Consider the following 27,285-nt stretch of genomic DNA (forward strand, 5'->3'; position numbering starts at 1 on the left):
CTGCCTTGCTGTGTCTGTTAGAGTTGCCTTGACTCCCTGCAGGCCGGGGCCTAAGGAAGTTTAAAAATGATCAAGGCAGCTTTACATCTGCAGCTACAGGAGAAGTGGAGCCAAACACCTGTTGGCAGAAGTCTCATTACAGTTACACAGAAGCTTGTTGCCGGTGACTGCTAATAAAGGTTATACAACAAAATATGAAGTTAATAGTAACTTCATTTTTGCCCATGCTGTTTTAGTCTGTTTTGTGAGAAATATTTAGTTGACTCAAATACCAAAAGCAAAGTCGTAAAAATCAGTTCAGCTGTGGATTCCCAAGACAAGACAAGAACCAGCACAGAAATGTTTCAAAGCACCCAGTCTTGTCCAAAAGTTTCAATGACATCATATTTATTTTCCATTCTTTTTAAGACACAATCAAAAAATAGTAAGGAAAAAAAAGACATAGAGCTGGCTCTTTTAAACCTGAATAGCGTTGAATCCTAACTAGCCTACTATCATTGCAAATATCTGTTTGACACAGTCTCCATAAAAAGAGTTAAATCAAGAGTTAAACTCAAATACTTGTTTAATTTTTTAAAAAATGATTAAGAAGTTCATCTGAAAAAAATTACACACCTTTTTGATGATGTGTGCACATTTATTTATGTATTTTTTAAATCAGGCAGTGTTGGCTACTTCCTTCACATCACAGGAAAGTCTTTAGCACACATTTATATTAGTTATTTAAAATCTTTTTCCAAATGATCAGCACCGTTTGACCCTGGTGTGCAGACACACGTGTTCACAGACAATCAATCGCTGTAAACATTCACTGAAGCGCGAGCTGATTTAAGCAGGAACACAAACACCAGCTAGCATCTGGCTAACTTAGCTGGGGTTTGTGCGGTTTATGTGTTTGCGACTCATGGAGGACGGTTGTCTGAACCAGATGGAGACAGCAGTGGCTGAAAGTAGAACCTCACAATATCAGGAATACTGCAGTGACGATGTGAGCTGTGATATAGAAATAATAATAATGTGGTGTAACTGTCTTTCTGCTTTCTTAATAGCAAAGACCTCAAGCAGCGATTAGCCCCCGGTGACCAAGAAAACAGTCAATTGTGTTATTTGGATTATGGCAGTGTGTTTTATATTTATTAAAATAAAATTGCACCTGACAAAAACCACCATATTTACAATGAACCAATTTGGCTGCATGGGGGTTTATAATGCCTCAACCATTTTAGTAGAAAATCTTTAGGCTTCTTTAAAACACATTATGAAACATTCGATAATTTTAAGTAAACATTCCCAAAAAAGGAGAAAATCTGGTAAAAAAAAAAAAAAAAATGTTATTGAACTATTATTTTTTGCAAATATTTTTATTTTTTTTGCTTTTGCGATGTTATATTAAACAATTATATTGCGATGATGTTAAAGTTTACATTTATTGTGAGCAATTTTGGAGATCTACCTATTTAGAGGTGTAGTTCTCACTCCCTCTCTTCTGTTCTACTGTTATCCTAAATAGTTATAATTATATTGTTATCCTAATATACCGGTAATATGATTTTTGATCACTAAACTGAACGTCTACTCAGTTCCTCTGTCTTGCGGACCCGCAGCACCCACAGGTTCATGTAATGGTGTTACACTACGGGTCAGAGTCCGTCCTGGCCTTTTATTTCAACTATAGACGGGGTGCCTTACTCTAAACACGTCTGATTTCTTTTGTTCACTTTTTTTCTTGCTGAAGACTCACGTCATCGTGTCATTGACTACGTTTACATGCAGTCAAAATTCGGGTTTATTACTAATATTCTGGTTACTGAAACATTGGGAATATTGCGTTTACATGCGTGAGCAAACAGGGTTATCCCTGTTTACATGGTAATTAATCATTCAGGATATCTGGATCAAACCAGCGACGAGCGGAGAACGTGATGGCGCAATTAGCGTCATTTCTGCTTCTTCTTCTTGTATCCAAATTCAAAACAAATGCTGCTTCGCACAACTTTTCGCTCACCTTCATGTAAATCTCGCTATCCCGGTACTTTCTACCGTCTACAAATGCAGAAATGTTCATATCCTTCGTTACATTTATGAAATGATTACTCTCCTCCTCACTCCAAAAGTGTGGCGTGGTCTGGCGTTTCTCTGTGTTTATAAGAACTTCCTGGAGTGGCGTTTACATGACCCAATATTCGGGTTTTAAAAGGGTTATTGACTGCATGTAAACACAGTCATTTAGCACTTAACACAACTGACGGGTTCCATTCCATTCACAAAAACTTTTTCCTCCCTCCTCCTTGAGCCCCTGGCGGCGTCCGGGCCGCCGATATCTACGCCAGCGGCTGAACGATTGTTGTCCAACACTTCCATATTGTTTGTTTTGTTTTGTTTTTCAGTTGTTGTCATGCAGCTATGAAGAGCGAACAGCAAAAACAGGCAAATGAACCCCAAATGTGAAAACATGATCGTTGCTTGTCAACATGATTGAAAATGAACATTCGTAATCTAACTTTAAAAACTACAACAGTCGCTGTTCTCTTTACAATATTTAGCACTGAACGTGCTGTTAGGTAATGAATTCCACCTGTTTCCGCCCTCTCCGCCTCTGGATGGGAGAGCGTTTGGACGCAGGTAAATTGTCCAGAATGGCAGTGACAGCGTCTGGTTTCACCTCCCGCTCCTTAAAATCGGCTTCTCTGCACCGCTCCCCTTGTCCTCTCCGGTACTCGGAGCCGCTCCGCCTTTTCTCCGACCTGTTTCGTTGTCTCTCTGCTCCACCTCTCCTCTGCTCCGAGCCACTCCTCTTCCCCGGCGCTGCCTCCCTGCCGTCCTGCACCTCCTCGCTCCTGGCTGGTCCCGCGTCCCTGGTTACGGGGTCCCTGGTTACGGGGTCCCTAGTTACGGGGTCCCTGGTTACGGGGTCCCTAGTTACGGGGTCCCTAGTTACGGGATGTGGCCTGGTCGGAGCATCCCCGATGACGGGGTGGCGGATGTTTCCGGAAGCCTGCATCCTCCTCAGGTAGCTGCTGGTCCTGGCGGGGCTGCTGAGCCTCGGGGCTCGGCAGCACTTGTCTGAGGACGACACCCGGCTCTCGCTGTAGCTCCTCCTGGGCAGCGACGGGGGTCTCCTGCTGTGCTCCAGCATGGGACTCAGTCGGGCCGGGTGGCCGTGGCTGGGAGCGGGGTGGGGGGTCCTGAAGGGGGTGCAGGCACAGCCGGAGAGCAGGGTGGAGTGGCTGGCCAGGGAGGAGAGGAAGCTGAGGGGGAAGGCGCGCTGACACTGGAGGATGCACTTGGGCGAACTGAGGCGTGACGAGACGCCGGCGGCCGACCTGTGACAGCCGGACACGACCTCTGGCACCGCCCACTTTCCACTCTCGTCCTTGATGGTCTGGATCTGACCCCACTCCAGCTGCAGCAGCCTCTCCAGGTACCTCTCCAAGGGGCCCACGGGCCGGGTCCGAGGGGCCGCTCTGCCCTCCATGTTGTAGAAGAGCGCCAGCTGACTGAGGCTCCACGAATTAAAGGGTGGTGGAAGGAAGTCTGGGAAGTCAGACGAACCCCGTGCCCTCCCTCTGACCCTGTGACAGGAGCCGTCCTCGGCCTCGTCCTCGTCCTCCACGACCTCTGGCCGCAGCTCCAGCAGCGGGGGATCCCGGCCGGAGCAGGACTCAGAACCCCTCTCTGTCTCAGACAAGTCCGTGTCGCTGTCCTCCTGACTCCCCGCCTGCAGACCGGGGGGGACGGGGCAGGACACGACGGCGGCGTGTTTGCGTTCTCTGTGGCCACAACGCTGAGCGGCTGCCTGCGTTCTCAACTGTTCTCCTGCAGGTGGGGCCGGACTGGACGCGGAGGTTCCCTGAGGACTGTGAAGAAAAGCCTTTAAAATCTCTGCAGGAAGCAGAACCTGCACAAACCGGTGTTCTGTCGATCCATGCTACCCATCCAGAAATGCTACTTTGTGGTTCTGCGCACAGTCGATTTTCAAAGTTTGATTGCCACGCCCATAATTTCTTGCATCCCTTCAGTCCACGCTGCGATTAACGGTGAGTAACATCCTCAAAATCCCTAAGAAGATATATATTTATATATACAAGCCAGCAGAGATAATTTTAGATATTTTGAGGCGCAGTAACAGGTGCAGTGGCAGTGAGTTGATTTGTAGTCTTACCTGAATGCATCAAGTGATGGGATCATTATTTGATAGCAGGTTACTGGACTATCAAATTATGCTACCCTTGAAATATTGATTATGTAAAATGGATAATATGGGATGTTGAGTATTTGATCCTTCAAAATACACTACCCATTACATGAATTGCATTACACTTTGTGAACATTATACGATAAAGAGGAAAAAAAAACAATTCTATCGCTTTATTTAATATTCATTCAGTCATTGGCCTTTATTTAACCAGGCAGGTCATTAAGAACACATTCTTATGACGGCCTGGCAAGCGACAAGGACCACTTGGGGGAAAAGGAAGTGGGCTAGGGAGTAAAACACAGTACAATCTTAGCTCTATAAAGGTAGAAAACCATTAGGTAGCATTTTTTGATGGGGTAGCAAGAATCGATAGATAGATCGGTTTATGTGGCAGTAGCCTTTTTCGACAAAGTAGCAGAAATCGACAGAACACCGGCATCTCACCTGCTCTGGAGGATGTTGCGTCTGGTCACAGGGCTGCTCGGCTTGTGTTTTCTTCTTTGTGGTCTCTGTGTGCACAAATGCAGTCATATCTGAACCGACCAAACTTAATCACTTTTATCATTACGAGGAATGTTAACATATGGTATCTGAATCCACTGGAATGATAATAATAATAGACAAACTTAAAGCTTCAGCTGATAAAACACAAACAATCATCTGTTCACATGCACTGTGATGGTGGAAACAGTGATGGGCCTTATATTCTGCTAGCAATGACACACATGTTTCTCCTGAGCATCTTTTTGGGGCCTAAAGTCTGGAGTCTGGCTGCAAGATTCAGCTGTGGAAAAATACTCCGACATGATCCTGTGGTGGTGTTGTTTCTGTCAGCCTGCTTCAATTTTAGTTCTAGTCTAGTCTTTTGGGTCAAGTTATCATTTTAGTTTTTATTAGTTTTAGTCACATGCATACTCCTAGTTACTTAGTTGTGTCAAGTTTCAGTTGACTAAAAGTCTGAGCATTTTAGTCTGTCAAACAAGGTTATCTATATTATTGTTATCTTATAAACTCAAGAATAAATTCCTTCCAGATACAGAAGACTCTAATTTGAGTTTACAACATATTTATTTTTCCACATTTCTCCCCATCTGTTTCTTTTTCGATGACACATTGGGTTTTCTTTTCCACGTCTATGTAGGAATCCAAAGATGGTTCTTCTTCTTCTCCCCCCCAGAGCAGATCCCCGTGTTTCTCTCTGTAACTTTGTTTTTAATTGACGTGAACCTAGAGCTCTGCGTTAACGGCATCAGCCTCTAACTCTGCAGCTGCATCTTCTGGATCTGATTCCCCGCTGCAGCGACTGGGATTGAGGACTAACGTCACCCAGCAGAACTAAACCAGAGAAACTACTGAAAACATGGACATTAAGGATCTTTGGTGGAACATTTCATCTCGTTTTGGTCAATGAAAATTAAGACACATTTTAGCAGGGTTTGTATTTTATAATCTACATTTTAGTCTGGTTTTTATTCCTCTACAATATTGCATTATATATTTAATTATCGTTATCGTCACAAGACCAGCATTTTCGTTGCTTCTCGTCTTGTTTTCCTCAAGTGATAAAGGTTTGTTGACGACAATATTTAGTCGTAATTTTCGTTGACGAAAGCAACTTTACCTGGAAGACAGTTTGGTAAACTTAATTTTCCCCATCTTGCAAGACCCTTGGATGTTGGTAAGCATGTCCTGTTTGTGTAATGCATTTTTTGGCAGCGTGGAATATATTGGGTTTATACTATCTGAAAAGACGTGAAAGTCCCTGAAAAGACTCCCACAGTTCTCCTGGCATGGATTGCTGTATTCCGGCTGGTAAAGGATAGAGATATTTTTGTTTATCTTCCCTAACATTCAAGACTATTTGAGAGGCTTTTCAATTAGCATTGGTTTTTGCAGGAAAAGATCAAATCATCACATCAACCTAAACATTTATTTAATAAATGGTTGTGGTCAGTACTGGAGTTGAGGGGGGATGAGGGGGGGTGGCATCCCCCCCTGAAATAAAAACGGTCCAAATCATCCCCCTGTAAAACTGCCATCCCCCCTTCCCATCCCTTATGTCATTTCATCAATGAATATGGTTTTACTGCTATTTCAACATTTAGAGTCATCACCAGAAAAATAACACCAGAAAAATAACTTATTTGACAATTTTCCCCTGTTTCAAGTAAATTTTCACTTTAAATAAGTAGGAAAATCTGCCACTGGGACAAGATTTATCTTCTCATTACAAGCAAAAAAATCTTGTTCCACTGGCAGATTTTTCTACTTATTTTAAGTGAAAATCTACTTGAAACAGGTGAAAATTGTTGTTTTTTCCAGTGATGAGTCTTGTTTTAAGTGTAATGAGATTTTTTTTACTAAAATGAGACATTTTAACTAAAAATAAGACAAATATTCTTGTTAAGATTGTGAGTTTTTGCAGTGATCCATTTTACTTATCCTGTGAAGGACAGAGTCATATTGATAAGTTCAGAAAAGTGTTTTTTATTGTTGTGTTTTGATGTATTTGATGTAAGCCCAGTGGATATTTAAAGCTTACAGAAGGCTGCATTTAACTGCTGCTATGTCATTCCTGCAGTATTTCTGCAGGTGTTTTGGTCACTGCTATTATTTGTAATATATTATATTATTTGTAATCAGCACAAATTATTTGTCCCCATATGATAAAATCCACCATCGCCCCTGATTTGTTTTTACAACTCGAGTACTGGTTGTGGTGATGATGAGACACACACCTTCTCCTGGATGTTTTCCTGAATCTGGAGCACCGAGTGCGCCTGCGCAGGTTTCCTTTGTGACTGCCGCCTTCCCATCCTGCTTCTGAAATAATTATAAATTATAAATCACACTTAACATGTTCGATCATCAGCTTATATGGCAGATTCAAGCGGTGTTCTTTATGGAGGTGTGTTTATCTGTGACGGCATATCCGACACCAGCAGACAGTCAGTGCACACTACAGCCTTCACACACAGCAGAGTAAATATATATAATAAGATGTAAATATGAGCGTACCTGGGCACGACCCCCCCACTGTTTCTCCACAGCGCTTTCTTCCTCCACTCGGACTCCCTGATGGAGAGCGTCTCCAGACACGCACGCGTGAGCCGCTCCTGCGGGAGGCTTCCCATCACAGATCACAGCCACGCCGAACAATCCAGCTCGAGCACTTTCCTTTTCCTTTTCTTTTTCATTCAGGAGGAGGTCTGTTGTTCACCCAATAATCATCATAACATGATAAGCGGCGCCAGAAGCGCAGCCAGACCATGGATGTATTATGAGCCAGACGCGCAGCCGTGCGCCAGCGTCCCCAAACTCTCGCGAGAGCTGCAGCGGCTTCATAAACAAGCCCAAAATAGCCCAAATATTATTATGAGATATTGTGACTGCGACTGGATTGTACGACGGAGTATTAGGGCCAAACTAAGACAAAAACATTTGAAAATTAAGAGAATAAAGTCATAATATTGTGAGAATAAAGTCGTAATATTACGAGAATAAAGTCGTAATATTGTGAGAATAAAGTCGTAATTTATGAGAACTCTAACAGGAAGAGCACATGTGTTTTGTGGAAGAGGAGCTGTCTGGTATAGTATAGTAAAGTATAGTATAGAGTAGTGCAGTATAGTATAGTATAGTATAGTATAGTATAGTATAGTAGTTTTCAGAAGAGAAGTGGATTCTCAGTTAACATCTCCAGTCTCCAGTTTCTGTTGTTTATGACAGCCACCCAAATGGTAAAAAAAGACACATAATATAATAATAACAATAATAATGATAATAATAATAATAATAATAATAATAATAATAATAATAATTATTATTATTATTATTATTAGTAGTAGTAGTAGTAGTAGTAGAAAAAAGTAGAAAAAAAAAAGAAATCCAAGAAAAACAGAAGCCCAAACCCTCGACTATGATGCAGGACAGGTAGTTCCTCCGGCGTCCAGCAGAGGGCGGTGCAGGAGTGTTTTGTTTGGGTTCCTGCCTCCACGTGGCTTTGGATCGTTGTTAGGCCACATCAGACAGAAACATGGTCAGAAACTCCTCAGACCTTATCTAATTCTTAGTAACTATCATTTATTCTGGGGCTGGTTTAAATAAAGAAGCATCGAAGCTGGATGCTGCCACGGTAGCGCTTAATTTACAATTTTACAGTGAAAGATTTGTGTTCGTTTGTCTGGCAAACCATAAACAGCCAGATCACGTTTCGGGGTCACCAATTGAAAGATTCGTGTTCGTTTCTCTGGTGAACCGGAAGAAAAACTAGTGGAATGGAATCACAGGTTAATACAACTTTTAATCATGTCAAGCACAAGGTTTTTCCGGCCGGAGGTACACTTCTGTCAGACCGCGTGGGTACGAGAGGTTGTTGACTGGATTGATGACAACACGGTTGTCATCAATCAACCGTGATTGGATTGATGACAACACGGTTGTCATCAATCCAGTTGATTTTATACTGAAAAGGAGGGTGTTCTTTGCAAATGATTTCCATTGGTTGAGCCTAAGAGACGTGTCACTTCCATCTTCCTTTCCCTGGGGTGTCAAGCCTAGCTCACAGGTGAGACTCCCCACAGCTAACCGTCTCCTCTCCAACAATGTGTATTGTATTTAACTTCATTAGAAGAGCCAGATCAAGGGGAAATCACCTTAAAGTGTCACCTTTCCCCCGTCTCCTGTCCAACAATAACATGTGTATTGTATTTAACTTCTAATCTAATTTTTGTCTACCCTTGGCTCTTAATCAGAATGAGATTACTTTGAAGAGAGAGCCCAGACGGTTTTGAGCTTCAATAATTTCATGAAATCCTAACAACAGGCTCTAAATAAATGTACGGTTGAATGCATGATTATGGGAGCAGAGAAAAGAAACAAAGGTCTGGTACATAACGCACGGTACATAGCCTACCTTCTGCTTTTCGGTTTGGTTCTCTGGTCAGAACGTTCTGTGAGATCTTTGACCGTACGCAAATGATCCACCACAACTCCAGCTTATTTATTGATTCATGTCCTCAATGATGCAGTCTTGCCTGTTTCAGACGTTTCCCTGCTCCAACACACTCAGACCAGCAAGTTAAAAATCACTTAAATCACCTTCTTCCCCCTTTTGATACTCAGTCCGAACTTGAGCAGCTCCTTTTCACCACGTCCAGCACCGAGTTTGCAGCTGTGCTTATTAAATATTCATGTCGAAATGTATTTTAACAGCTCTGTGTAATCAAGGGAACGGATGTTTTTGACATCATTTGTATAAAACATAACAATGGAGAGCGCCTGAAGCATCTGTGCTCCTTTATAGCCACAGTGCTAGTGGAGACAGTTGAGGTGTGCTATCCTACTTTAGGAAACGTGAGGACAGCCTGACAACGGAGTGATCTATTGGAATGATAGAGGCCGAAAGGTCTTTTTTTATCGCTGCACCTCAGATGAAAACACGCAGTGGGTGAGCAGGCGATACATGAGTAATAAAAAGATTAGGAATGACACTCCCGCACACTCAGTCCTCTGTCCTGAGTGTGCGGTAGCCGATGGAGGACAGTGGAGAGGACCGAGTCCCTGTGGCATGAAGACGTGCAGGTGAACCAGACACTGGGACGGAAACCATCCACCTCGACTCGGTGAAGGAAAGAGACACAGAAAAATAGAGAGAGATTAGTCCTGGGATCAATGTTATGTGAGCAAAAACACAGAGTTAAGAACAATAACAATGAGCTATGCGTACTTGAAAATAGCAGAATGAGGAGTCACAGTGCAAAAACTCAAAATATTTGTCTTGTTTTAAGTGTAATGAGATTTTTTGACTAAAAATGAGATATTTTAACTAGAAATAAGACAAATATTCCTGGTAAGATTTTTTGCAGTGCATTCTGGTGAGTGAATGTTGGGAAATCTCACCCTGTAGCACAGCGAGTAAAGGAATGGTTCAGGCCAACCTGAGCCAGTGGAAACTGAAGGCTTGATCAAAAAATGACAGTTTTAAGCCTAATCTTAAAGGCGGAGAAGGAAACTCTAGGAATCACAAGTAGGCCTGCAGTCTGACAGCCAAGTGCTCTGTTGGGATCATACAGGACGGCGAGGTCCTCAAGGTAAGAGGGAGCGAGGCCCTTAAGGGCTTAAATGTGAGGAGGAGAATTTTAAATTCTATCGTGAATTTCGCAGGAGGCCAAGGAAGAGAAACTAAGGTTGGAGAAATATGATCTCCTGCTAATCCTCACCAGAACTTTTCCTGCAGCATCTTGGATGAGCTGGAAGCTGTTCATGGTCATTTATGGATGTCATATTAATGAGGAATTGGGTCAGGCAAGTCTTTGATTAACAAATGCATTACCTAATATTCTGATACACGATTTATATATAGAATAGAATTGTCTTTATTGTCATTGTACCAGTACAACGAAATTGGCAGTACAAACCCTTAAAGTGCAGAATAAAAAGACACATTTAAAATGACAAGATTACACACACACACCCTCCCACACACGCACACCGTAGGGGCTTAAGGGGACGAAACAAAAACCTGTAGGTTGCAGAGACCCTGAGCAAAGAGAGGCACATATGCAGACATTGAAATTCAGCAACACATTTGGTGATTATAAGAAAAAGGTGGTGTTGAGTGCATGTACCTTGCATGTCATTACAATAACACAGATGGAGACTTACAGATAAAGGTTTGTGCGTTGTTAAGCACTGTTATAGCCCTTGGATAAAAACAGTTTTTAAGTCTGTTAGTCCAACCCTTCAGAGACCTGAAAAGTCTGCCCGAGGGGCAGTAAGTCAGAGTGCTGGTGACCTCGGGGGGACGAATCCCTTAGAATGATTTTAGCCCTACTAAGACAGCGAGAGCGGTACAGTTCTTCCAGACGGAGTAGCGAGCAAACAATGATCTTTTGGGCTGAGTTAACAACCCTTTGGAGGGATTTCAGGTCAGTCACTATGCAGCTGGCAAACTATACACACATGTATAGTATGTAAGTCAGGATGCTTTCCACGGACCAACGAACGGGAGATGGTTGTATTTTTAAGAGTGAATAATGGGACAAATCCTAATCATGGCATGTGTTTTGGGAGAAACTCACTTTAGGCTTGGGAGCGGTCGACTGTGCAAAAATGAATCAGACACACACACTCGCTTTTGCTATAAGATATGAATACATTTATTACCAGCCAGAAAAGCAAGCATTTGCATAAAAGACTCACACACAACTGCCCTTTGCTAGGATAACTGTGTCAGGTTATCCTCCGCAAATGGCAGAGCAACAAACAATTACACAGGGGCCAAGGCCTTGATAACTCTTACCTCGACACACAAAGGACTGGAGAGCCGGACAGTCCTGGGGCAGAGCAGCCATCAACCCGCTCGGCGTCCGTGCACTAGAACCGCAGCTGACTCTGACTGGAACTTCCGGCTCTCTCGTCTTTATACCTTTCACTCAAGCCCGCCCACAAGCTCTCACAATAAGCCCTCGGTTCACACAGGAGAAAAGATCCCATGTAAACTAGCACTTCTCTCACAGTTACATTTGTCAATAAACAACAGGTGCATAGCTGATATGACTGTTTTGAGAACCAAGGACATTTCAGGACACAAAACATATTTTTTCTTCCTTCAGCATGTTTCTACAAGGCTGCTCTAAAATAACTCCAAGATAGGAAAGTAACGCCACCCTCAGATAAGGCTGCGGCTGCCGTCCTTGGACACGAGTGCTTCAGAAGTGTCACGCAGCAGCTCTGGGTGGTGTTACGCTTGTATCCTGCTGTGAGGAATATGGTACTTAGTTTTGACAAGGATTTAAACTGATATCTTTCAGCGTTGGACTTCACAATGAGACGACAGCATTTAGGTTGAGCAGCTTCCATCCGATCCGGAATACTTCCCTCTGCAGGCTTGCTTGTGGTTCCTGACGTTTCCAGGAGCAGGATGTCAGACAGATCCTTCCCTTATCGCTCTCCTCTTTTGTCCGAACAGTTTGCAGTCGCTACCTTTTAAGATTGAGCTTAAAACCTTCCTTTTTGATGAAGCTTGTAGGTCAGGCTGGCGCTGGTTCCCTGAAGCAGCCCTTTCTAATATGCTGCTTCAGGTGTAGGCCTCCCGTGATGTACTGGGTCCTTCCTCACTGTTCTTCCTCACTTCTCTTGTGGGTCTCGTAGGCAGATATCCCTGGACTAATCTCTGTATTCGCTGGTCTCTTTCCTCATCTCAGACCCCTAACCAGACTGCATATGGTTCTGCTGGACATCTTGTCCTCGCTACTGTCCCTTGTGCTTGTTCAGCATGAGGGTCTGGACCAAAGTGAAGATCTGACTTAACCCTTGTGTTGTCTTTGGGTCAAGGGAGGGTGAAGGGAGAAAAGAAGGAATGAAGGAAGGGAGAAAAGATGGAAGGAAGGAAAGAAGGAAGTAAGGAAGAAAGGAGGAAAGAAGGAAGGAAGTAGGAAAGGGAGAAAAGATGGAAGGGGGGAAAGAAGGGAGAAAAGATGGAAGGGGGGAAAGAAGGGAGAAAAGATGGAAGGAAGGGAGAAAGGAAGGGAGGAAGGAAAAGCAAAGAAGGTAATAAAGGAACGAATGACGAAAGGGAGGTAGGAAGAAAAAGGAGTAAAGGAGGGTAAAAAAGGAGGAAAAGAGGAAAGGAAGAAGGAAGGAGAGAGCATGGCAGGAGGAAAGAAGGATAGAAGAATTGGGTCATTTTGACCCAAAGACAGCACAAGGGTTAATCTGTTGTGTTGTGTGTACCGTATTTTGCAGACCCTGAGGTGCACCGCATTATAAGGGGCAATATCAATGAACAGGTCTATTTTCATACATAGTGTTATAAGGCACATGATAAAACACATATAAAGCTAAACAAAACAGTCTGGTCAGTCGCACTTTAATTAACTCATTCGCAATAACCCAGAATATCGTTCAGTTGTAACTAAAACAGAAAAATACTCACATTTTAAATAATTCGTCTTCCACAAATACACAAATAAAAAGTGGAGGTGATCGTTGACAGCGAAGTAAGTAGAGGTTGGAACAACATTGTATTCCAACATTTGATTATAACTGGATTATGATACAGATTTGAAAATTGGGTTTACCTAAAAAAGCTAACGTTAGCTTGATGTCTAATTACAGTAAGGTTCATGGACTAGATGTTGGATGATGGTTGCTTGTCAGCTCTACATAATTAGTTATCTAACATTGTCTGACATTACAACCCGTATCCAACCAAGGACCGACTTGTGTCTGAACAATCCAACCATCAATCAAGCGGAGCGGCTTCGTTGCTCCCAAAGTCACTAAAACGGCACTATTTCTGAGTGCAGTTTACCACATAAAACTGGTTTGAGGTCAGTAAGAACAACATTCATACATGAGGTGCACCGGATTATAAGGCGCACTGCTGCTTTTTGAGAAAATGTAAGGATTTTAAGTGCGCCTTATAGTGTGGTAAATACGTTATGCTTTTCTCTTTTTTTTATATTATTTGGCATCGTATGGATCTTTTAACATGAGGTATTTTAAATGAATTTGATTTTACTGAAGTGGATGGAGGTGGAGAGTTGGTACAGGGGCTTGGTGTTCGGCCTCCCAGCAAAGCTCAGTTCAACCGTCAGAAATCTGGGATTGACCTTTGACAGACATCTGAACTTTGACAAACAAATCAACACTGTGGTGAGGACTAGTTTTTTTCCAGTTGCAACTCCTGGCCAAAGTTAAAATGTTTTTAAGTCGACATGACCTGGAGAAGGCTGTCCATGCCTTAATTAGCTAATGCTTGGACTATTGCAACGGAAGTTATGTAGGACACTCCCAGTCTTCTCTTAATCGCCTTCAGCGTGTGCAAAATGCTGCTGCCTGTCTTTTAACCAAGACGTGTGCACATCACTCCTGTTTTTAACTCCCTTCAATGGCTTCCCGTCCTTTACAGAATTGATTTTAAACTTTTGATGTTTGTTTTTCAAGCTCTTAATGGCCTCGCACCCTTGTATTTATCAGAGCTTTTAACTGTCCATAATCTCGGTAGAGCGCTGACTAAACTAATCAACTTTTGTTGGAACTTTTGTTGGAGGTCAAAATTTAAACACTGGGGTGACCAAGCCTTTTTTCCGTTGCCGCCCCCAGGTTCCGGGATAAGCTCCCCGCCGAGATGCGGCTTATTTCTGACCTCTGACCGCATTTTTAAATCTAGGCTAAAAACCCACCTATTTAAGATGGCTTTCAACACCCAGTAGTGTGATGACACTTTTATCTTATTAGATTTTGTTGTATTTTATTGTTTTTGACTGTTCTTTTTCCCCACACAAATAATAGTAAACTCAAATAGTAGTACATCACTTTATCATCTCATGGCCCACATTTAAGTGTCTGTGTTTTTCTGATCCACATGAAAACCGTAAACATATGAGACGAGACAGCGTGGAAGTATGTGGTGCTGATCTGGCAGTCTGCAGCTGCTGCTGGGGAACACAGCATCAGCACGGCTGCGATGGGCGAAGCTGGGAAAACCCTCAGACCTCAGCAGAGCACGCCACAAACCAGCAACCTGCATCAGACTTTATCACTGCTGAGTTCCTTCAGCTGGTATCAGTATCCCCGCGTTCATGAGACAGAACCACTTCAATATCTTAAATATTCATTTTCTGTGCAACTCTGTGTGAGGAATTTCAACCTTTTCCTTTTTCATAATATTGCTGTGGTCCATTGAGGTTTTCATGCATTGTTCATGCGGATCCCTGTTGAGGTCCTGCTGCAGTATTTATCTGGGTTTAGGTCTGGACTTTGACTGCTCCACCTCAAAGCCTTGATTCTTTTCTTTTTTCCACCATTCAGACGAAGATACGCTGGTGTGCTCCAGATCCTCCTCCAGTTGCACGGCTCAGTTTTACACCAAACTTGCACACCATGATCCTCTAATGGCGCTTTTCCACTAGTACCTACTCAGCCCGACTTGACTCGCCTTGCCCTCGTTTCTTTTCAATACCCAGATCAGAAGTAGGAGGTTGGAGTGAAGCTGCTGTGACGTATTTGATTGTGTGATCCAAACGGAAAAGACAACAACACTAAAGATGTAGAACCTGGAGGAGATGATAGATGTGCTGCTGGGTCTGTGGCTTGTGTTCGATATCAAGTTAAAAAAAAATGAGAGAGTGAGAGAAGCTTCAAGCGGCAACACTTTTTAATTTTTTGTTAGTTTGTCTCTGCGCTGCTGAAAAGTCAGCTGGAGCCGTGAGCAGCTATGAAGAGACAGAGCTCCTGGTAGATCTGGTCGTTCCTTATCACCGTCTAGATCCCTTTTTAATTCTCTCCTCAGCACCAGGTTTATGAACATCTGCACCTCAGAGTTGGATCCTGAAAAAGACTATTGCACTGCCATTGCTGGTCGAATAAAATGAACAAGAAGCCACGAGTCGCTCTTTCACTGATTTCCACCTCCTGACTCAAACGTCTGACTCCAACCCCCCGACCAATCGGTGGTCTGTAGTGTGATGATGTCAGATACAGCCGACTCAGCCGCTTAGAAGCTCGGCAGAATAGTTACAGAAAAGAATCTACTCGGCACATTAGAACTCTAGTGGAAAAGCCCAAAACCGAGGCGAGTCGAGTCGGGCTGAGTAGGGACTAGAGGAAAAGCGCCATATTGGATGGAGGGTGTCCAGGTCCTACACAAACAACCAGAACTCATCACCCCTCCACTGCTGTGTATGAGGCATTCGTACTGAAATGCTGGCTTGTGGTTTATTCAGTTTACTGTTACGTTAAGCACGCCCAGCGTGACCCATGATCTCTCAGATGGAGCTCTTGACGTAAACAACCATCTTAAATGTTTTCCACATGTGAAAAACGTCCTAAATGTTTGGAGATGATTTAATAACCCTTTCCAGAATAACGTGCAAGAGTTGTTTTTCAAACACCATTGCTTGAGTCTTTCCCTTTTGGCATTGTGTTAACACACTTGAATGCCTCAGACCTCAAACCAGCAGAGGTGTTTTTATGGAGGCCTGCACCCCTGCTGATGTCCAGTAGCAGGAAGCAGGACAGGGAGGTACCTGCAGCAGGACTGGCCTTGCTTCTCTCTTTAGCTTCTTTTGTTAACTAGATAACGATACCACGAAAACATTTGTTAGTTTTTTTTGTCTTAGATTGCAGTAGCTTCATAAGTCTCACTATAATCAGATGATTTTTTGCAAACAAAAAAGAAGGCTTGGTACCAACTTTCATCAGAGAGAAGGAGAGATGCAGGTTTTAATGGTTGCGTACTGTTTTAAAACAAACAATCCAACAGTCGCGTGCACTATCATCTACTTATTCACCACGGAGGAGAGAAAGGCGTCTTTCATTTCTTTTGTAGGAGCTGCATTTAAGTTTGTTTACCATTTGTGTTGTTATTAGTAAAATATTAAGTGTGCGCCTTCCTCCCTCCTCAGGTGGGGAGGACGGCGCTAGTCTTTAAGTTGGTGGTGGTGACGTATGACGGGAGAAGGCGGAGAGCAGCGACACTGTCATTGACCGCGGCTGCAGGAGGAGCAGGGGAATGGCCTCTGATATTTGCTGATAAAACCCAAGGACTCTATGTCATCTTTTCTTTGAAGTTTGTTATTTTGCAATAAATTCTAAGCATAAATCAACACGCTCTTTGGATTGTTTGAAGGACAGCTGGGAGTCTGACACCATGCTTAAGCCTTCCCAGATTTTGCCCCTACATCTTTAAACAATCATTTTAACATTTAAATCAGGAAGCACAGTCACTCAGACAATGGAAATCTCATGCAAACTTTTTTAGGCTGTTTTACTACTTTAAACACTTGAGTGAAGACAATGATGATAAATTCCTATTTTATTTATTCTGTTAGCTGACCACAAGGATAACGTCTGCAGCACGCATCACTGAAATGATAAACGTATCCGCAACGCCATCACCTCGCGTCCCCTGGACGTCTTTTTCATTATTTGCCGTTTGAAATAATCATCTTGTATTTTATTGAACTTCTTTGCATGTTTATTAAAGATGCTGTTTATATTAATCAATTACAAAGGTAAAAAAAATTGCTAAATTACAGCTGAGGCACCAGCAAGAGGTCAGGTTTAACATTAGTAGATGTTAAAAACCTATTTAGAGATTATGATCAATTAAACAGTTAAGAACAAAGATCTCCAACAGTAATCTGCTCCATCCAGGTTACTGATACCCGGCTGCTGATATTGGGAATATTAGTTTAAAGACTCTGAACTGTTGTGAGCTTTATTAGAAATGAATGTTAGTTAAACTGTTAAAATGTGTTAAATCAAAAAAACATGAATGAGTGAATGAATGATCTCATCCACTTCCACGTTCTGATGGTTCTTGCAGCTCGTCTCAGCGCTGAGTTACGGAGGATCGTCAGTCGTGTCAGTGTGATCAGTTAGTGCATTAAGGCGCTGGCAGTCTTATAGCCGGTGCATTAGTCTGCATGGTCCTCAGTCACTGTCCACATGTCCCCGTCTCCTCTCAATACTCGATGGTCACCGCCTTTGTCTTCAGGTATTCGTTGAGAGCATCTTGTCCTGTTGGAGACACAGACAGTGAGCGTGCTTACGCTGCTACCAAAAACCCACGATGGGCAGAGGTGTAATGCCCTGTCCCAATACTCCCCCTACCCCTACTTTTCAGCCCTAACCCTAAATTTTGCGCGTTCCCGTGAGGGTAGTGGTGTCCCAATTCCTCTTTTCACCTAGTGGTAGTGTGCTTATTTATGGGTAGTGCTAGTGCTTATGAATCTGGCCCTTCAGAGCGAGGATTTTCAGATGCACCCTAGATGACCGAGGGCTAGAAAAATTTCCCAGAATGCTTTTCGTCGTCATTTGCAGACTGAATCAAAAAAACAAAAAAAAACATGGCGGACATTTCTTATTTTTTTGTGAATAAAATCAATATTTTGAGTTAGTGTCTGCATAAAAATGCGTTTTGATTACATTTCTAGCGAGAAATATATATTTTACTTTCATAATATTCACTCAGTGAATGTACATAATCACTCGTTTGCCCGTTGTTGCAAAGTCTTTTTCAAACCTCGCCAGAATAAAGGCTGATTTATGGTTCCGCGTTACACCAACGCAGAGCGTACGGCGTAGGTTACGCGGCGACGCGCGCCGTACGCCGTACCCTACGCCGTACCCTACGCCGTACCCTACGCCGTAGGCTCTGCGTCAATTTAACGCAGAACCATAAATCAGTTCCCAAGCCGGCAGGCAGTTTTCATTCCGAAATTTTCGGAGCAAATTTCTTAACAGGCGTAGCTACAGCTGTTAGATTTCATCTATTTATCTTCCTAAATGATTTATTTCAGCCAGCGTTAATTCTCCACAGAGCTGCAGGCTTCTCCCCGGGATGACGGCGCAGGTTGACCTGGCGATCAATCCTGTACGTGAGCTGCTGCTGCTGCTGCTGCGCCCCAGACCGGCGGCTCTTCTCATCGCCGAAAACATCGGAGCAAATTTCTTAAAGGAGCTTGAGGCAGGATTGAGGCAGGATTTATGAAAAAATTCGTAAACGTTTTAAGTTTTCTAGTAATAATGTCAGATGAAGCGTTCCAAACCAAAAAGAATGAGCCCTCTAGTGTATCTCTCCGTTGCCTTGAACAGGCTGTGTGCTGCAAAATGTGCTGCAATTCGGACTCCGAATTTCCCGCGTTGGGCTGTGGATGTGACGTCACATGACGCTGCATGCGCGTTCTCCCCGTTCTCCCTTGCCGACTTCGCTGTTGGCTGCAGTACCCCCAACGGCCGTCGTGGTGAAGGGTGGCGCTAGAGAGTCTCATTTCTTAAAAGGAGCCTCATGCTCCTTTAACAGGCGTTATTTGGATAAACTGAGCCCAGGCTGGGGATCTTAACGGTTACTTTTACGCCTGAAAAAATATTAAAACTTAATAAAGTGGCATATTAACAGCGCTACAGCTGAAATTAAAACAGCTTTTAGCTCTGGGCTTCCTGATATGGTGTGACGTATGTGCAAACGTAACTACGCAGTCGCTTACGTACCTGAACGTAAACCACGCAGTGACGTAGCAAGCAACATTTAGGGGTGGTGCTGAAAAGATAGGGTAGTGGGTGTATTGGGACAGGGCCCTGGGAAGATTTGAAGTGCCCTAAAATCTGTGGCTTCTGTTTTTAGGGGTAGTGGTAGTGAGGGAGGGCTAGTGGTAGAAAATAGGGGGTGTATTGGGATTGGCCCTAAGTGTGCATTAATGCCGTGGAAGTAAAGTCAGACCTGTAGTGGGAACAAAAAGCAATAAGACCTTTGTATTTTGGTGGTTTTCTGCATCAATGTGAACTAATCTTCATCTCAGTCACAAAAGTAAACACAATGTGGCCGTCAGGAATGAAAGTAAATTTCTGCCGAGGGCAACCACACCAAGAGAGAAAAACATCCATGGCTGGGGTCGCGAGGGCAGTAGCCCAGGCAGGGAAGGGCAGACCTCCTTCTCCCTAAAGTTGCTTTCGTCAACGAAAAATTATGACTAAATATCGTTGTCGACGTCAAGGAACCTGAGGAAAACGAGACGAGACGCAACGAACACGCTGGTTATGTGACGATAACGATAATTAAATATATAATGCAATATAGTGTTGTCCCGATCGATCGGGCCCGATCACGGCATTTTCAAAACATCGGTATCGGCCCAAAAAGTATTGGGACATACCTAGTTATTAATGTTTTTAATATATATTAAATCGTTTTATATATCGTTGCATTTAACGTCACTTCCAGCCGGAAACTAAAATGGTTTACATGTTTGAATTGTGAAATTTGTTCTGTTCATGTTGCATTAAGCTACTGCTATTCATTTCATGCCATTCAGAATGTTGCACTAAGGCCAAAAAGTATTTTAATTTTCTTTTGTTTGTGAGTTTGACTGGATGTCATTCAACTACCTCTTTTGAAGTTAAATTTATTTACTTTTACAAAAACAACACTACTTCTCCTCTCCTCTCAAGTCTACCAGGGTCCTTGTGCACTTTTACACCAACTGCCAGGTCAGGGTCGACGATGCACCAGCTGAAGCTTAAATACTCAATTTATCATTCAAAACAGACGTTCTGCCAACAACACCTGATTAAGACGGTTCTGCTTACCCAAGTCTTTCCCGAATCCAGACTGCTTAAAGCCCCCGAAGGGCGAGGCCACATCCGTCTTGTTGTAGGTGTTGACAAAAACGGTGCCGGCGTTGAGCTTCTCGCTGACGTACAGCGCTTTACTGATGTCCCGCGTGAACACGCCTGACGCCAGGCCGTACTCGGTGGCGTTGGCTCGCCTCAGGACCTCGTCCACCTCGCTGAAGGAAGATGGACAAGTCCGTGTCAGGAGGAGGAGCAGAGACCCGGATTCATCTCACGGGAAACGGAGCCGATTCTCGCTTACCCACTCTTAAACCTGGAAATGATCATGACGGGGCCGAATGACTCTTCTATAGCGATGTACATGTGGTCCTGGACGTCAGTGAACACTGTCGGCTCAAAGAAGAAACCTGGACGCAGATGAGAGGAAGACAGCAACTTATAGACTAATCTACTCAAACACTCAGTTATCTATCGTTCAATAATGTCCTGGAACTCTTTACCTCCTCACATATCTCGCTCACAAAACAAATCAACTTTTAAAAAAACGACTTAAGGCTCACCTAGTGCTGCAGAGACCATATGACTGGGAATTTATTATTGATGATTATTAGGGGTGTAACAATATATCGTGCCACGAAATTTCGCGATACAAAAATGTCACAATACGTGTCGTGGAGGTGACAGAGTGTATCGCGATATTGTGTTATTAATATTAATCTATTGTGTTGACTAGAAACGCGCATCCGACCACGACCGCGGCCGGACCGCGCGGACCAAAATCTTCCTCCGCTCAGAATAAACTAGTCCCGTTTTGCGGTCCCGTTTTGAGGTCTGAACCTTTACTTATGTAAGTCTGGTGTAGAGTTAAGCCTTACCTTATTAAATTAAACCTTTTTGGGGTGGTGAGTAGGATAAACACGGAGACAACTTCTGCTGAGTTCCAGTGTACTTCAACGTCCGCTCAACAGCGTAGGATTTTAGAACATCAACACAACACCTAGTGCTGTATCACTCCGCCCAATCTAAAACATACTAATCACTACAGAAACTGACTAGTGTCATTATAGTCCCTGATTTACAGAATATAAAGAATATATTTATAAAATAATGAACCCTGAATTACCAAAATAACCTTCTTAACAAAAATAAATCTCCTCTTACACTTATAAGTTGAGCATGAATCAATCTTTTTTATGATGTAAAATTGTATGTATTTATTTACTTGTATTTATTTATTTAATTTTAGTTGTTAAATTTCTGGAAAAGAAAAAAGTCAAATCATACATGAGAGAAACTATTCAGTTTGTGGCAAAATATTTGTACTTGTATGAAACTGAAGATGCATAATGCAAACCTGACATTTACTTTTAGTTCAGTTTGTGGAAAATGGTTGGCCTGGCTTTCTCTTTTAAACTTAAACAGTTATAAAGCATTACCAACTGTAACAATAGGGCAAATGCACAGCATTATTTTGTATTTTGTGTCTTTCAAATAAAAGAAAATTTCCTCATGACTACCTCATTCAAGATTGTTAAAAAAATAATATATCGTATCGTATCGTTATCGTGACCTCAATATCGTGTATCGTACCGTATCGTGAGATTAGTGTATCGTTACACCCCTAATGATTATTGAAATTAATAGAATTATTATAATGATAGCAGTGACTGAAAATATATTACTAATGTATGGAATTATTAGTGCTATTATAGTGTATTAGTATAAGTTATTAATATATTATGAATAGTGAAAGGTATGAAAGGTATATAAAAAAAGTATATCCTAAAAAAAAAAAAAAAACAATAAATAGCTAAATATTAAAAAAAGAGCAAAATAAAAAAAGAGTAATGTACAAAAGAAATACTAAACAGAAATACTAAACCCGAAAAAACGAATAATATATACATGTGTGCAAAAAAATATGTGCAAAAATGTCAGTGAGGTATTTAGAGGTATGTATTTATGTCTCAGATGTTATCACTTATGTAATATTCTATATACTTTATGGACCCCAGGAATATTAGTGGTCGCCAAGGCGGCAGCTAATGGGGATCCATCCAATAAACAACAATAGAGCTGCTGGATGCAAGAAACCAGGACTGAATCGTGGGCAGCACCGTAGATGGATCAGTGGTTCTGCTGCCTCACCTGGGCGCTGCACCTGTTTGCCACCACAGACTAACGTGGCCCCCTCCTTGACTCCGCGCTGACAGTACTCCACCAGTTTGTCCAGGTGGGCCTTGTGGTTCTGAGGGCCGTGGTCCGTGGAGCGGTCCAGCGGGTCCCCGATCTTCATCTTCTTCACCTCCTCCATCTAGAATGAGATCTCTGTCAAGGCCGTGTCAGGACGACGCATGCACCTCTACCTGCATGCATGCGGTCTAGGACACGCAGAGGTATGGAGCCAAATCAAGGCCAAAAGTTTTGCTAATTTGAAAATAAAATTGTAATTGAAAAACTAAGATTTAAACCTGAAAATTCAAGTTTTGATCATGAACTTATTTTTTTACAGTTTCAATTTTTTTTTTCTTCAGTATCATGCCACGCCCCTCTCAGTTGATGCCACGACCCTCTCAGTTGATGCCACGCCCCCTACGCCAGATCAGGGCCAAAAGTCTGAAACTGGAAAAAAGATCTGAAACTGAAAAAAAGATCTGATACTGAAAAAAAATTTGAAAATTTAAAAAATAAGTTCATGATAAAAACTTGAATTTTCAGGTTCAAATCTTAGTTTTTCAATTATAATTTTATTTTCAAATTAGCTAAATTTTGGCCTTGATTTGGCTCCATACAGAGCGGCTGCTTAGGGTCCCATGACCACCAGGGGGCCCCCAAGGGTTAAAAAAAAAATAAAAATAAAAAATACAATAATTTTTTTTTGTATGAGTGATGATTCATACATTATCAAAGGTATGTTATTGTACAAAAACACAATAATTAATATTATTTCTGCTCGGCACCGATACTATGGAACTCCCTCCCCCCCAGACAAGACTTTCAGACTCCATAATAACCTTCAAATCCAAACTCAAAACTCACCTTTTCAAACTGGCTACTCGCTCTGACAGCACACTGTCTCTGTGGCCACAATATCAGTTCATGTTGTTTGGATTATATTGCTTATTGTCATTTTATCATTGTTTGTCATGTCTATGCTGTATGTCATGCTTACGCTCATATGTATGCTCTTACTCTTGTAAGGTGACCTTGGGTGACTTGAAAGGCGCCACCAAATAAAATGTATTATTATTATTATTATTATTACATAAATAATGTTATGTTAACAGACTAGAGTAGACTACTGCTGGCATATTGACTACTGCATTCAACCGTGCATTGCGCACGGCACTTTGTAACTGACTTTGTATCTGTTTTTGTACATTTGAATTTATTTTTATATGGAGAACATACAGGTACTGTTTATATAAGTTGAGTGATTTTGATTTTAGTTCTAGTTTTTGTATTACTTTGTTGTTGCACTTAATTGTTGTTGTTCCACTTCAAATTGTTGTTGCAGTTTATTTAAAACCAAAAATAAAGTAGATAACGTGTTTACAGTAAATGGTTTATAAATTATCTATTTGATTATTTTGTTTCATTTAGTAGGCCTACACTGTAGATGACACTCAGTATCACACTTAGTACTATATCACTTTAAATATTAAGTGTAAATCAACCCCAGGCCGCTCTTGTAGCTGAATTTGCTCCCATTTCAGATTAAAAACCATAGATGGGTAAAAACCTGCCAGGCTGACAGTAGGATGATGAAACAACACTGCTGCAACTGTGCAGCTCTCTGACCTTTGACCTGTTGCTTCTCTGTGTGGCCAGTAGGGGCAGTTGCTGACTTCGTAAAATATTAATTGAAAGATTTTTCTGCAAATTTGTTACTCTGTTGTTCTGCTTTCATGGTCTTAATCCCTGTGGATTACAATCTAACTACAACAAAAAGTTCTTCCATCTAGTTTTACAAGTGTATTTATAATGACAGGGAAGAACATGAAATAAGTGTATAGTGGGTGTGTGAATGATCAATAATCAGTATTATTGGCAATAATAAGGGAGGCATGGAGGCCTGGGCCGGCCCTGAGGACACGTACCACTCTCTTGACGAACTGGTCGTGGATGTCGTCCTCCAGGAACAGCCGTCCCGCTGCGATGCAGTTCTCCCCCTTGTTGAAGAACACGGAGCTCATGCCCTGCAGACACACACAGGTCGTTGGTGCAACCACAGCCACAAACGTGCTGAACAATGCTGGGAGAGTCCCGTTAGAGAGCCCACCATGCGCACGGCCTTGTCCATGTCGCAGTCGCTGAAGATGATGAGCGGAGACTTCCCCCCGAGCTCCAGGGAAACCTTCTTCACGTTGCTGACGGCACAGCTGTTGTGGAGGAGAGAACAGAAACAGAGAGGGAGGTGATGTTTGAATTTGAATTTTTATTTCGAACATGTATATAAAATGAAAGTAAAAATAATAACAAAAAGATAAACATTTACATCTTCATATTAACATATGTTAATTAAAAAAAAAAAGGAGTAGGAAGAAGTGTACACTTTTTCCTAGTTTATAACACTTTATAACACTATGAATTTACATTATTGCTATTATTATATCTACACAATATCCATATAAATATAATCTATATAAATACTCCGTAAACATGCCTATTATTGCATAATTATCCATATAAGTATATAGACAATATAAATATTACATAAATATTATATCAATATCTAGAAAATACAACTATTATATACATCTATATAAATATACACTATATAAACTACAATAAATATCCCTATAAATATATATGTGCTCATACCCAAAACCCAATAAATATATAACATATATTACATAATTTTAACTATCCCTCTCAACAGATAATATATATGTTCACTTTGTTTCACAACGTCTTGTGTCTCTCTGTGTGTGTGTGTGTGTGTGTGTGTGTGTGTGTGTGTGTGTGTGTGTGTGTGTGTGTGTGTGTGTGTGTGTGTGTGTGTGTGTGTGTCTCTCACCTCTTCATGATGTGTTTTCCGATCTCAGTGGATCCTGTGAATCCCAGTTTACGGACGTCAGGATGGTCTGACAGACGCTGACCCACCAGAGCTCCTGCAACGTTAGAAGAGGATGAGTTTCCTGCAGCAGGCGTCATGTGTTCACGTCATGTCTTCACATCATGTCTTCATGTCTTCACATCATGTTTTCACAGCGTGCTCTCCCACCTGATCCAGGGAGGATGTTGATCACTCCTTTGGGCAGTCCTGCTCGCGCTGCCAGCTCAGCAAACTTGAGGGCTGTCAGTGGCGTCACCTGGAGACACACGTGTGATCATGTCACATGCTTCAGGATGATCTTTACGAGGACTGAAGGAGAACAGACGTCTGACCTGCGCAGGTTTGAGGACCATGGTGTTTCCAGCGGCCAGGCAGGCGGCGGCCTTCCAGGCCAGCATCATCAGCGGATAGTTCCAAGGAATAACGATGGCACACACGCTAGAATGGAGGTGTGATACACTGTATGATGGTAGCTCTCATATGACATAGAAACAAATCTTAAAGTCGGTTCAGAGGCAAGTACATCCAGGATCAGGCCTGAAACCTCAGTTCGTGATAGAGCTAAACAGTCGATTTAAACTGATGATGCTTGGCCCAGTAATGTTTTATCTTAAAAATCTCATTATTCCCTATTAGGGGGAACAGTTCCCAGAAACCCTCAGCCAGCTTCAAGCTCCTCCCTTTGGAAGAGCTATCATTTAATTCACTGATGCTTTTTTACTTCATTTGCTCCTACTCGACTTTTATTCCCAAGTTAAACGTAAACTGGTGTTTGTAAGGTGCTTTTCGTAATGTTTTGGTATTTTAAAAGCCTTCTGTGGCAGGGTGGAGAGGTTGATGGGACACGCGCACCTGTGTCCCATCCGCCTGAGTGGCTGGTTCTCTCCACCCTGCCTGCCTTATAAGGGAGCTGGACAGCAGCGGAGGGGTCGGAGGAGCTGCTGTCATGCTGAGGTGCTTGTGTACTGTGTGTGGGTGATTTGAAACGGCTAAATAAAAGGGTCTGCATCCTTCGGTCGGGCCCCCGTAGCACTCGCCCCGCTACACCTTCCTTTTTAAAAAAGAAAAAACGGCAGACTTTGGAATGGAGCGCTGAGTCACAAGACCAGTCGGAGGATGAAATTGCGATATCAGTGTGTAAGCATACTGCACCCCCAATACTTCACACAGCTTAATTAGATTAAGATGACCTCCTTCAGTTTAGACTAACAAGAACATGCTGTTTTGGTATGGTAGTCTACTGAGAGCAAGGTCTTATTCAGGTTATAATTGGGGAACCTGCCAACTAAAATGAAACCCGTTAAAACCTACAGTGACTAAGTTTACATGCAGTCAAAATTTGGGTTATTCCTAATATTCCGGTTACTGATACATTCAGAATATTCCGTTTACATGGTAATTAATCATTCGAGATATCTGGATCAAACCAGCGACGCACGGAGAACATCATGACGCAATTAGCGTCATTTCCGCTTCTTCTTCCTGTATCCAAATTCAAAACAAATGCTGCTTCGCGCAACTTTTCTCTCACCTTCTTGTAAATCTCACTATCCCCATACTTTCTACCGTCTACAAATGCCCAAATGTTCATATCCTTCATTACATTTATGAATGATTAGTCTCCTCCTGGTCTTGTGTTTCTCCGTGTTTATAAGAACTTCCTGGACTCAAAAGACCAGGATTCCTTGTGAACTGAGCATGTGCAGAAAACTGTTCCTGTTCCGTTTGATGGGGATATTCCGTTTGGGGTTCACATGACCGAATAATCGGGTTTTAAAAAGGAGTAACCCAGGGGTAATAGCCAAGGCAGGGTTTTTAAAAACCCGAATATGAGCAAATTCGGGTTATTCAAAGAGGTTATTGGTGTTTACATGGTAGTGCAAATTCGGGTTATTGCCAATATTCAGGTTTTAAAAGGGTTATTGATGCATGTAAACGCAATCAG

At 42.3% G+C, this 27,285-nt stretch overlaps 2 protein-coding genes across 2 annotated transcripts in view; both read right to left on the reverse strand.

Moving 5' to 3' along the window:
• Positions 1–456: 456 nt before the first annotated feature.
• LOC133449559 (uncharacterized) lies at positions 457–7,445 on the reverse strand. Its single transcript, XM_061728724.1, has 4 exons — positions 7,217–7,445; positions 6,937–7,021; positions 4,643–4,707; positions 457–3,857 (listed from the first exon to the last, which is right to left on the reverse strand). The coding sequence occupies exons 1-4, from the start codon at positions 7,330–7,332 to the stop codon at positions 2,558–2,560; spliced, it is 1,566 nt and encodes a 521-aa protein (XP_061584708.1). The 5' UTR covers positions 7,333–7,445; the 3' UTR covers positions 457–2,557.
• A 9,967-nt stretch (positions 7,446–17,412) lies between these two features.
• Positions 17,413–27,285, reverse strand: part of aldh1l1 (aldehyde dehydrogenase 1 family, member L1) — a 30,197-nt gene continuing 20,324 nt past the window's right edge. The window contains exons 15-23 of the mRNA XM_061727986.1: positions 25,673–25,778; positions 25,509–25,596; positions 25,302–25,395; positions 24,564–24,663; positions 24,382–24,480; positions 22,430–22,595; positions 20,583–20,688; positions 20,297–20,496; positions 17,413–17,728 (exon numbers count right to left, since the gene is read on the reverse strand). Coding sequence (XP_061583970.1) covers positions 17,673–17,728; positions 20,297–20,496; positions 20,583–20,688; positions 22,430–22,595; positions 24,382–24,480; positions 24,564–24,663; positions 25,302–25,395; positions 25,509–25,596; positions 25,673–25,778 — 1,015 coding nt within the window. The 3' untranslated portion in view covers positions 17,413–17,672. The remainder of the gene's footprint in view (positions 17,729–20,296; positions 20,497–20,582; positions 20,689–22,429; positions 22,596–24,381; positions 24,481–24,563; positions 24,664–25,301; positions 25,396–25,508; positions 25,597–25,672; positions 25,779–27,285) is intronic.

The sequence above is a fragment of the Cololabis saira genome, chromosome 8 (genome assembly GCF_033807715.1).
Source record: "Cololabis saira isolate AMF1-May2022 chromosome 8, fColSai1.1, whole genome shotgun sequence".
NCBI classification, from domain to species: domain Eukaryota; kingdom Metazoa; phylum Chordata; class Actinopteri; order Beloniformes; family Belonidae; genus Cololabis; species Cololabis saira.

What these genes read in the sequence shown, in the direction of transcription:
- LOC133449559 (XM_061728724.1), bottom strand. Translation starts at nt 7,332, where the DNA reads ATGGGAAGCCTCCCGCAGGAGCGGCTCACGCGTGCGTGTCTGGAGACG. An exon ending in AGTGGGGGGGTCGTGCCCAG is followed by an intron (nt 7,022 to 7,216) that starts GTACGCTCATAT and finishes TAATTATTTCAG; the next exon opens with AAGCAGGATGGGAAGGCGGC. An exon ending in CGCAACATCCTCCAGAGCAG is followed by an intron (nt 3,858 to 4,642) that starts GTGAGATGCCGG and finishes TTTTCTTCACAG; the next exon opens with TCCTCAGGGAACCTCCGCGT.